Source organism: Athene noctua, chromosome 17 (genome assembly GCF_965140245.1).
Source record: "Athene noctua chromosome 17, bAthNoc1.hap1.1, whole genome shotgun sequence".
NCBI classification, from domain to species: Eukaryota; Metazoa; Chordata; class Aves; order Strigiformes; family Strigidae; genus Athene; species Athene noctua.
In genome coordinates this window covers 1,594,480-1,606,638 of record NC_134053.1, presented here as the reverse complement: position 1 = coordinate 1,606,638, position 12,159 = coordinate 1,594,480, and the positions used below count along the sequence as shown (strand labels likewise).

Genomic DNA, 12,159 nt, shown 5'->3' with positions numbered 1-12,159 from the left:
CCTCTTCCAAGATCTTACAGAACCAGCAGTAAGCCAAGCCCAAATAACTTTGCACACTGAAAAGGTTTTAGCATTTTATAGTAATACTGTAAACAAAAGATTAAGTCAAAATATTGTACAGACAGAATGACACTGATAAATACAAATTTTGGAAAAAGGCAAAAAAATGTGTACTTTCCTATGCAGCATTTGGTAAAGAAAGAGCAAGTTTGTTTACAGGGGAAAAAGATGAGATCTAGCCCTAAAAGAGAAAAAACACCTTTGTTATTTCAGGTATTAGAAATCTGCTGCCCCCGTGCAAGCTGCGGGCTCGAGTTCCGCCGCGCAGGGCCCCTGTGAACAGCACCTCAGCGCAGGCTCGGGGTGCTGCCACCCCACCCACAGCCGCGGAGCAGGACAGGCGCCGCCATTCCAGGGCGATGGCACGGACGTGCCGTCCCCACCCTGAACACCCCGCGGACTCGGGGCGACGGCAGGGGCACCCCGTGAGGGGCTGGTCCTGATTTTAGAGCCAGGTCTTTTCCCTAAGCTGAAGGGCTGGCTTTAGAGAATCTGGAGGTGGCGCAGAACAAGGGCGCGCAGTTACCCGAGCGGCCGTTTGTTTTGGTACGGGGGCAAGTTTAAAGAGCTGATAACTCAGTGTTACCCTGCTTTGGAGACCAGGTAAGATACGGTCAAGAACAGCATACAAGGGCGTCCTGAGAGATTTAAAAATACCATCCGCTGCCTTCCAGCGATGCCAATTTAAGGGAAAGTTCCCAGGTTATCTATGTTTTTAATTGCCAGTAGCATAATTCCGTAGTAGGTTTTACAAGTGTCCTTCACAGTTCTAATCCCAGCCTGTCGGCATTCCCGGGCCTTTACAGACAGTTCTGGAATTCAGAAGTGCAGAAAGGAAATAACAAACCCTGCAGTGAAGAACATTAATTTACTGGCTTGTCATCTACCCACTCCCTTCCCTCAAACTTGCACTGCTTTCAAAAGGGACCTAGTGACAACACAGAGGCATCCCCCAGCGTTATGGCACTTTGTGTGTAGACGTACATACAAACTCGCTGCGATTTGAAGAGGGACCAACTGCTGGACTTCAGCTCGTTTGTTCACCTCAACAGGGCAGTTTTTCACCAGGAAGCTTTGAGGAGAGGGTGCTGTTGGCAGAGCACGTGCTGCAGCCCTGCTTGCGGGGCAGCAGATGGACATTTCCACTCCAAGGTTTCTCTGAAACCTCTATAAACATTCTCTGCAGCCCCCTCACCCTGCCTGGACGGGCAGCTCCCTGGAAACAACACCACACTTCCACACAGGACATGGGCAAAGGCAATAATTAGCGATATATTTTTTTTTTTTTTTTGCCCCCCAACAAACTCTCATTTTTGAAAATATAGACTGGAGACATTTTTGGAATTTTTTGAACGGATATGAATGAAAAAACCTGAAACGCACAGTGACATTTGTTACCCATCCACCCTTCTGACAGGCAGCCTAGCGTGGGTTACCCCGTAGGCAGCTTGTAAAATTGAGAGATTTGCATAAAACTTACTAGATAGAAGAAAACCTTTTCACATTTGGGTATGCTGAGGTACAGAGGTTACGTGCAATGGCAGACACACCTGCTTCCGCACTGGCACTCCTGAACTTCCTTTGTTGGTTTAATAATCACAGAAATCTTTAGTGAAATTGCATCTGGAGTTACTGAGCGATGCTGCTGCAAACAAGACGGTGCCTTGAAGACAGTAAAATTCTGTAGGAAACTTAAGAATGAATTATTAACTCAGAAACAAGGGATAGTATTTTAACCACTAATGCCCTAAAGTAACATCAAAACGTATATTAACGGCATAGTGACAACTAAAAGAAAGAACTATTAAGTTTCAAATTCCTTCCAAAACGGATAAAGTGACAAAGACCTTGTATAGTTACGTGTAATAAGCTCGGATGCCCACAACTACTATTGTTTCAGCAGACTAAAAACGCGTTATTGCACAACAGTCGATACGGGAACAGAGAATATTTGGCTTGTACTCCGTTACCAGGGCAACAACCTTCTTCCCGCTGGGTAGGGGTTACAGTCCTGGAGCCTTCGGAGCCCGCTGTGCTGCGGGTGGCCGGGTCGGTGGCCCCACGGCACGCGAGGCTCCGGGCTGGCCAGAGCAGGGGCGAGGTCCTGCCCTCTGGTACGTGCCGACTTTTGCAAAGTGCTACCTGAAAGCGGCACGTGGCCCCCAAGGAAAGAGCCAGCAAGAGCTTGACACGACGCTGGGACGCGGTATCGGCTCGACGGCTATTTGCAACATGCTATGATCTGTAACTAAACTGGCAACACGGGCACAAAATAAGGCAGTGGGTTAAATTAATCATAAAATTGTTATAAAACATGCAAAAATAATACTGAGTTTAAAAAAAAGAAGTTCCTTGCCCCTTTAGTTTTTCCTCATAAAAAACCCCTCAATAGTTCCACACCTCTATTTGAAATCCAACCCTTAAAAAACAAGCCTGAAAAGCCAAGTGTGACTCAGTTGTTGTTCTCTTTGGTTGTGATGGTAACCAGCTGTTTGGCGGCCTTGGCGATGTCGTAGGCGCACTGGATGACCTGCTGGGTGACCAGCTGGATGTCGGGCGCGGGGCAGGGCTCCCCCGGGAGGGTCTTTTTGCATTCGCATTGGAGTCTGTAGGCACTAGATGTCAGCAGGCGCAAAGAAGTCCTTACCAGTTCAGATTTGGGTTTCTGGGAAAGGAGAGCAGAAGTTGAACCCGACAGAACAACTAAACCGTTTCAGGATCGGTTTTGGTTAGGCGGGAGCGGCTCCCAGGAGCTCTTTAACCCAGGCCCTGCCCGCGGGGCCTCCTAAGCCATCGCTGGTGCAGAGACAGGGGGTAGGAGCTGATGAAATCAGGTCCCAGAATTTCTCCTCACTCATCTCAGGGACATTTCAAACTGCTGCCAGGCAGTGTGCAGGGAATACTGCTTCACACTCTCTTTTAGGAAGTTCCTCACACAGAGTTTCTAGTGCTCATTTACTGCTACCCAGCCCTTGTCCTGGCTGACACAGCAAGTATGAGACGATCAGTTCAGGTGGGCACAAGAGCGTTAGATTTTTTTTCCTGGCTGTTTTATAGAGGTAGGCAAGTTTTTGTAAAAACTTAATCAGAGATTTCACTCCTTCAATTTGCTGTGAGGAAACAGAACACTTTGGTAGATGGATAAGCGATCTAACATACCTGCAAAGTAAAATTCAGACAACGGCGCTCAGCTGGACGCTAGGGACTGAGGGGCCCAGCAGAATTCCCCTATAACCACAGGACCCCCCGAGCTAGGTGCCTCCAGTTTTGGAGGAGCTGCAGGCCAATTCTCAGAGTTTGAAGTTCAAGAGCAAAAGGAAAGGCCTGGACTCACACATTAACCCTTCCCAACCGGCACACTGATAAATACAAGGATGCCAGATGCGACAAAAACACCGAGTCTTTTGCTCTCTACCTCCAGCTTTGGGTTTTCATTTACTGAAGGGAAATCTAATGAGGAAGGAGGCCCATGTTAATGCTGAAGGTACTTACTTTTGGGAACAAGGCTGCCATTTCTGTTACCGCCACGTGTATTCTCTCGGAGCATGGTATATAGCTGCAAAAAGATGCAATGTAGTGTTTATTATGTCAAAAACTCCTTTCCTCCTCAATTTTACTAGCCAGTGGCTATTCTAAAAACAACTGAGTATCAAAACCCCTGTATAGATTCTAAAAAGATCTTTGAGGGCTGCACCAAAGGCAACAGAAGTAGGTGGTGCAGGACACAATGTGGTGACCCGCAGCGTCTCCTCAGCAGCCCCTACATGCTGCAGACAGGCATGGACAGAACTATGCGACTTCAGAACAAGCAAGAACTTCACCAATAATACAAAATTAATTAAGTTTTCCTTACTTTTTGATTAAAGTTTGAGGGAACAACTGTCCCCACCTATTATACCAAACACTGTCAGAATGTCTCAATTCGTATGCGATTATGGAAACATGCCTATGAATATGAACTGCTCATTAATTCATAACTCATGTTTCCTGACCTCCCCTCACCTGACTATTCAAATGCTAGAATTCTTCTCCAAATTATACAGAAAATTGCTCAGCTCCTACTTGGTGTACACACGATGACATATCGTTGCATGTGAGAGAGCGTGCCCAAGCAAACTGGTTCATGTCAGTCAGGCACAAAGGAAAGTAAGATTCTGCAGCTTGAAAAGACTGAAGTAAAATCCAGTGATACAGAAGGGCTTTGGAAAAAAAAGCAACTTTTTTTCCTCAGTGCAGTGCTGATGATCAAAAGTGGATTAAAAACCTCTTTGTATATGGGATCTGAGTAATTTTAACTTGCTGCCATTTTAGGGGAATCTCTACCCATTTTTTTTGAAAGAGCTCTTTCTCTGTAAGGCGGAGAGATTATAAAACCAGACTACTAAAAGAGTTTTTAAACTGCTAAGGATCTAAGCAGCTAAAAATATTCAGTAATCTCTGAAGTTAAAAAAACCAAAGGTGTTTCAATTGATTTTATGTTTCAGAGTTGAATTTTGGCCATCCAAACTCCTAAAATGTGACAGCCAAGTGCTGATATTTATAGGGCTGTCTTGCCTACACCTCTGAAGCAATTCAACTTTCCTGTGCTTTTTTTCCATGTGAAAATTACAAAGCCTTTAAAAAAAACCCCACTTTTACCCAAACACAGTAAACCCAAAAAGCTGTATTCAAAACAGGTGGCAGCAAGACCTGAAGTCTGAGCTCCGTAAGATTTTAACTCGTTGGTCCTCAGGTGCTCTGAGCCACCTCTGTCACAAACACGTGCCCCGGCGGGTCAGGCGCCGGGCGGGGAGCTTCAGCTTGGTGCAGACATGCCGAGGACACACCTCGATTCCAAGGAGATTAATTTGCATCCCTGCATCAGTTCATTATCAGCCGAAGCCGAGAATGCAGCACCATGCAGTATTTCTTCCTCCTCATTTCACAAAGTGAAAAGTCAAGACACCTACTGAGAAGGGGGTTTGCCAAACTTCCAGTACAGAACTCACACCTTGCTTTTTGGTGATGCTTAACTAAAGACAAAAAACATCATGTGAAGGTAACTGAAGAACACCAAGATGCCTTCTCGGATTGATTTATACACACTAGACAGACAACACACAGTTCTCACACGTGCATCTCCAGACTACCAACTACTGCCACAGTTTCAGGCTAAATGTTCGGTAATTCTGTTAACTAATAAAACAAAGGCAGGTTCCATTAGTCCTCACAGATCTCACTTCTGATTTACATATCAAATGAAAACTGGTCTGTTCAAAACAGATCTTTAAACCAACATGAGCTGCTCTGAAGTGCTGTGCTAGTGTGGTCTGTCAAAAGCCTAATTTCAGAAGACTTGTTTTTATGCTTCGAAGACTCAATTGTAGCACGTTAGTTAATGGGATTCAATCTTAAGCAAGAAATTCTCAAAAATCACAAAGCATTCAAGAAAAATATTCAGCATCTGTAGATTATGGTAGATCATTGCCCTTTCAAGCAAAAACCAATCCAAAACCAATAAAACCAACCTCCCAGTCATTATTTATGCAGTCATCTTGCAATACTGAAGGTGCAAAACCAGGGCATTTGCAAATGCTCTGAGAAAGCAGCAACACTCGGGTCATTTTGGCAATGCTGGAAAATTGCTTTCAAAAGGGACTATTCCAAATCAGATTAATTCTTCCAAATAAACCAGAAGTGGAGTGAAGTCTTCCAAATCCACTGAAATTCCCATTCTGCTACTGAGTTAACAATTAATTTGCTCCCTGCAAGCCACACTGAACAGCACCATACCTCATTAAAAAGCCAGTTTGTTGATTAAACCCTTCGCTAACAAGGCAGAGAAATCCCTGAGAATAACTTGAATGAAAGAGACCAAGATTAACCACACACATTTCATAATATTTTCTCTAGGTTAGCTGCAAAGTTTACACCATGTCTTGGAGAAACAGCATTATTTTCTAGTCTAAACACTCCCTGTAAGCTGATGAAATAAGATGACACATTTGTTGAGTTTACCCACATTCCAGTAAGAGATGTTCAAGGAGTGAAAGCTTGGAAAAAAGAATCCTTTGTTAGCAGTAACTTGTAACCTCTCCCTCCAATCCTGGGATTTGTCACTGGCAGTAACACCTGGGGTTAGAACTTGAGAAGTTCTGTTTTTAAAGAACATCTCACTTAATTTTCATTTTATTTCAGGCATTAACAAACAGTATTTTGGTCAGGTTGGAAGATACTCTATATAAACACGCACCTTTTGCACTGATTCAAGATACAGATGATCTCATCTGACACAGCTCAAGGCCCAAGCTGTGAGGTGCAATGCTGGGAATGGGGCAACTCCCACTCCTTTTGCAACAGGAAGAGAAGCAGCAACCACACATTCTGCTGTTAGTTGTTGGAATTTACCTCGATGGACACTGAACAGAACAGAGGCAGGAGAATCTTTTACACTAGAGACAGTTCCAGTTCCAGGCTGCGATTCTGCTCCCTGTTAAATCGACCCAGCAGGCAGCATCGCCGGCTCCTAACGCTCTGTACGGACTATTTGCAGTTTATCATCCGAAGCCTTTCCTGCACAACCACCAAGGACCCCCGTGTAGACGGTGCACGAGGGCACGCGGCAGCCGAGAGGAGGAGGAAGGCCAGAGCCCGGAGCAGCAGGAGGCTGAGCCAGGCTGCAGGGGAATTTTAAAAAAAATGTATAATTCAAATACTGTAAACTGTGATATACCTAAAGCCCAAACTCCCTTAAAGCTTCTCTTACTGTTGCTTCTCTTGTGAGAAACAAGCAACAAGGGCTTGCAGTGGAAAAGGTTATGGTCAAGGGCAACAAGCTCAGCACAAACACGCTGGAACTCGCCATCCAGCGTGAGGGGAGGCCGCGCGCCGTTCCTTCTAAAAATAGGAAAGAAGGAAAAAACACAGAACAAAAGTGGCCCCGCTGTTGTGCGCTCCTCAGCGAGGCAGGAAGTGAGGGCTTAAGACAAATCGCCAGCTGCTTCTCGCAGGCAAGGGCAGGCACAGAACTTGGGATGGGAGAGGGAATGTGGGACCTGCCAGTCCCCAAGGTCGGATTTTCTGGAGACCAAAAGCTGTTCCAGCCCTAAACATCTCCATACCTGGGAAGATGTAGACGACTGTAAACAACAGTTGCAAGAGCTGTGCAGGAGCACCACCTGATGATCAGTCAAGGGCAGTATCCCTTTTATTCACTCACGGCTATTCTGGAAATTAATTGTTCAGTTAGGGAAGAAGTTCCCCAAGGGAGCTGAGGCTGCGTGTTACCTGGTGTGCCAATGAGCAGGCTCCTGCTTAGTTGGCTACGCCTGTGTCTAAACCCAAAGGCTTAAAATAGCTTTTGTTGGTACGTTATCTGTACTGATATTTCAGTATGAAAGCCAAATCCTCCCTGCCTTCGCAATTTTTCCCTGAAACAAAACTTGGCATTACTACCACCCTTCTGCAGGGCAGCCTTACCGAAGGTCACCGAGGTCCGAAGATCCAAGAGAAACTTCCGCTAAGTTTTCTGTAACAAATCTGATTTACACCTAAACCGACACGCACTTTGCAGCAGGGCTTCACAAGCACTTTGCTCCCGGTCCCTGTGCCAGGCAGGCAGCAGGCAGGCAGCAGGCAGAACCCGCTCGCAGGGGGCTGCACTGGCTGTCTCGAGGGGAGCGCGTGTTCCCAATGCCTGTGCTGGTCACTCGTCCCCATCCAGGGCACCCGGAAACGCCAGGACCCACACGGTTTGTCGGTGTGAAATCAGCATCCCCAGCGCTAACGCAGGCACCAGTTGTACTTCTGAGAACACCTGAATTTTCTTCCTTTTCTCAGAGCCTCCGGAGCTTTTCCAGCACTCGCACCTTACCTGTCATGCTTGTTCTCTTGTGCTGCTCGCAGCAGCTCCTGAATGTTCTTAGTGATCTGCTCAGTTTTCCGAATCACGTCTTCTGTACTGGGCAAACTGGAGCTGGGGGCTGTGTCTGCGTCTTCAGGGATGGATCCCTCCCCCTGCCAGATGACGCTCCTCTGCCGGCCCTTCCTGCCCGACCTGCAAAGGAACAAAGCTGAGCTCAGCCCTGTGGGACAGAACCGGCTGCTCTCACAACTCCCCGTCCCGGCAGCGCGGAGCTGAGCCGTCAGCTCTGCCTCACCACACCTACCCTGTCTCCTCCAGCTCCGGGGGGGCGGTGGGGTTATCATAGTCACTCTCGGACACGCTGCTCTGCTTCTCCAGCTTTGAGGCCTGCAACGAATACAGATTTATTTTAGCGCTGTGCGGGACAGAAGAGCCCCGAGCTGTGCCAGCGCCACGTCCCGCAGACTCGCTCTTTAGCACAACAGCCCCTGTGCTGGCCGCTGCCCTGGAGCCCGGTGTGTCCCCCACCCCGTGCCACACTCCTGCTGCCACCTTGCACCCAGGCCTTGGGCGCTGCCAGCACGGCCCTGCAGGACCCGAGGGAAAGGCTCTGCCCTGGCACCCCGCAGAGGGACAGACGGCCACAGCACCGCGTCCTTCCCGGCCACGTGGGCACGGAGGGGTAGGCCCACAGGGGAGCAGAGGCCGAACGGAGAGAGCAGGACTGCCAAGGAGAAATAGAGGCCAGACCAAGAACAGGAGGCCCACAGCAGATTGGAGGCTAGACACAGCGCAGGAGGCTGAGCACAGAAAGGAAACCAAACTGAGCGTGGGAGGCTGGAAAGAGCATTGAGGCCCAGCGCAAGGCAGGAGGCTGAACCAAGTGTGGGAGGCTCACGGCGGAGCAGGAGGTTGGACTGAGCAGGAGGTTGGACTGAGCACGGGAGGCCTATGGCAAAGTAGAGGCCGAATCAAGCATGGAGGTCTGACCCGGGCATGGGAAGCCCACTGCAGGATGGGAGACCAAAACAAGGGCTGAGGGCCTTGCAATGGGAAAGCAAAACCAAAGACAGGAGATGGAAACGATGGCGGGAGGCCCACTGCAGAGTGGAGGCCAAACTGCAGGTGGAAGATCAAAGGGCACGTACGAGGCTGAACTGATAAGACACGGAGCTCGTTGCAGATTGGAGGCCAAAATGGGGAGAGCTGAGGCCCACTGAGCACCTGAGAGTGATACAAGGTGGGGAGGCCAAGTGAGAGCTGTGGCCCATAGCAGGGTGTACGATGAAACAAGGGTGGGAGGCCTAACCGTCAGGGGTAGAGGGCCATTGAAGAAAGGGTGTCAAAATGAGGGTGGCAGGCCAATTCCAAAGTGGAAGCCAAAATGAGGGCAGGAGGCACACGAGGAAGTGGAGGTCGGACTGAGCCTTGGAGGTCAAACAAAGAGTGAAGGTTGAATCAAGAAGATACCAAAATGAGCTTGGAGGCCAAATCCACAGCAGAGGCCGAACCCAGAGTGAAGGCCCACAGTGGAGTGGGAGGTCAAACCTCAAGTGGGAGGCCCGTGAGGATGGTGAGGTCAAACCTCGAGCGGGAGGACCATGGCAGAGGGAAGGCCCCACTGTGGAATGCTGCTCCAGAGGGTGGAGAATACAGAGCCAGAGGCCAAGAGCCTTCCTGCTCTCCCCTTTGTATGGCATTCCCTGAGGAGATACAGGGACCGTGTCCACACCAGGGACTGGTGCACTGCCCATTCACTGCCTCTGAGCACACACGCTTCTTCCCAGAGACTGGCTCCACACCCTAGTAAAGCATCCAATCCACCCGCAAGGATGATGCTCAGTTTTTTTTCCTAAACCCCTTTTCTTTTTTTTAACCCTCTCAGATGGCTGCTAACACAAGTGAACATACTTGCACCACGACAGCTCAAGAGTGCTCTCCCTGCAGATGCTAACAGACAGCTCCCTCCGTCAGCAAGATTCAAAGTTCCCTTCTCTGACCTGGTTTAGCTGCCTTGGGTGGTTTATGCCCAGGCAGTGCAACATCCTGTGGGTTTACACTCTGAATATCTCCTGTCAGGCTGATCTGCAGTTCCCAGGAATCTGCAGACTGAAGCCCCGAGGCACACACACTCCTGTGCTCAGCCAGGATCACCACACACCCGCCTACTCTAGTCTTCAAAATTGCAGAGCTCATCACAAGTGCCTACTACAGCTCGTCCATTTGCAAGTACACCACATTGGTGCCACTCCACGTACAGCTCAGCCTCTGCACCAGCTCCTGCCTCAGGCACAGGCACCGCTCACATAACAGGGTCCTTCATAATCCCCATTCAAGAACCATCCTTGGAACTCTACAGAAGCTCTGAGGTCAAGATGAAGGGATCTCAAGTGTTAAGACTCTACAGGACACCTCCAATTTGCATCCCTGATCCATATGCTTTGGAAATAATGCTTGTACCTTGAGGACAGATCAAAAATGTGACTCGGAATTGGGTTTTGTTGGTTAAGATCCAGTATGTTTGCTAAGCACTCATCTAACGTTAAAATCAACAATCCTTAGCTCTGAAGCACCCGGAGTTACGACCATTTTCAGTCCATTTTAAAGTTACTCTGCACAGAAGGAAGAAACAAGCATATTTTGAAGGCTCACCTCTCAGGATAGCTCGAAAAAGTGACACATATTTTGAAGATATGGAACTATTACATGTAGGGTCTGACCTTTCCCTTCTCTCGGATGTACAGAGAACAGTACGATTAGTGACAAAGCTCTACACTATGGTCAGAAACACAAATGACAACAATGAATTACAAGAACAGGATATTATGGAATCGGTAATGGAATCAATGTACAATAAGAACAAACCACCCAAACTTCTAAAAGTTTCCAGTCCTGCACAGCACTGATACCAGCTGCAGCCAAACCCAGATCTGCATTCCACCAAGCAGGATATTCCCTTGTAAGTTTTATCATTCAGTCCTACTTGCAAATCAAACACTTACTCGATCGATCTGTTCAAACACTGCACAGTCAAAATAAAATGGAGACACAGGATTTAAAAAGCAGGCTACCCTGGCAGGAAGAGGCCCGAGTATGACCATTCAACATCAAAATCAAAAAAAATTAGGTTTTTTGAAAATGTCAGTGTTCTATAGCAAAATTTGATCAGAGACTCTGCTATGCTTGTCCAAGAAACAGAACAGTACTGATTTCATTATATTAACCACACAGAAAAAGCAGAGCAAGAAGGGAAAACTTTTCTCGAAAAACCTTTTCAAAATCAGTTAAGTCTTAAAAAGAAATATTTCTCAAGTTTACTCTCATAAAGTCTTGTTTTAACACAGAAATAAGCAAAGTCTAAATCTTGAACATGTAATACAACAAAATGGGTATAAGCTACTCATTATTTTCTAAGAAATGAGACATAAACATCTAAAACGAGCCCAGAGGAGGTTATATTGATATTTGCTTCAAAGCTAAATAGGTTTAGGCAGAGCAAGACCTCAAAACGCAGTCGACTCATCCTGAGGATGGAGGGTTCTTTGTGCAAGCAGTGCAGGCTCAGGCTGGCCAGAGCTGTGTATAAGCTCCGGGTGTTCATCCCCAGCATTCGTTAGTCTGGGACACGCTGAGCTCAACCTGCTCAGGGTCCTTTACTGCAGCCACAGCCCCTTCGCAGCCAAAAATGGATGTTACTCTAAAGATGCAAATGCCACGTGCTTCTCCCTTCTTTTGAATATGTAACTTGCAATTAGTTCAAGGATCCCAAATAAAACCTAGTCTGAAAAGAAGCTCTTGTGGACAGACTAGTCTATCAAACTGTCTGCCTTGCTAAACGTGTCCTTTTGCAAGGTGACACTTTATGCTCACTTCTAGCAAGTGAATTTGAGTAAGACTGGACTTAAGCGTCCCACTACAAAAAGAGAACAGTGTTTAAAAAAAAAGTTTAAGAAGCTGAACAAGGCTTCTTCAAATAGCTACTAGCTCACGTATGAGGCCACAGCAAAGACAGTGGCTCTGGAATAATAAAAGCTTACAGAATGCTTCTTGGTAACACTGCAGTTTTTTCTATAGAGTCAGTACTGCAGCTAACAAAACCCCTGAGAACAAAGTTTTGTAAATCCTGATGGAAGGCCAATATAGGCTTCCTTTATACACTCTCAGTGTCTTTAATCTTGCCCTGAAAGGAATCCTGCTAAAAACAAGGCCTATGCTCATTCAGTCTTCTGTCTCTCAAGGTCAGCAGAAAACAGGTG

General features: G+C 47.3%; 1 protein-coding gene across 7 annotated transcripts in view; it reads right to left on the bottom strand.

Moving 5' to 3' along the window:
• Window positions 1-61: 61 nt before the first annotated feature.
• Window positions 62-12,159, bottom strand: part of GIT2 (GIT ArfGAP 2) — a 31,389-nt gene continuing 19,291 nt past the window's right edge. For all 7 annotated transcript variants that reach the window (XM_074921591.1, XM_074921586.1, XM_074921588.1 and 4 more), the window contains 4 exons: window positions 8,208-8,290; window positions 7,913-8,095; window positions 3,553-3,616; window positions 62-2,725 (listed from right to left, as the gene is read on the bottom strand). In XM_074921591.1, coding sequence (XP_074777692.1) covers window positions 2,513-2,725; window positions 3,553-3,616; window positions 7,913-8,095; window positions 8,208-8,290 — 543 coding nt within the window. In that variant the 3' untranslated portion in view covers window positions 62-2,512. The remainder of the gene's footprint in view (window positions 2,726-3,552; window positions 3,617-7,912; window positions 8,096-8,207; window positions 8,291-12,159) is intronic.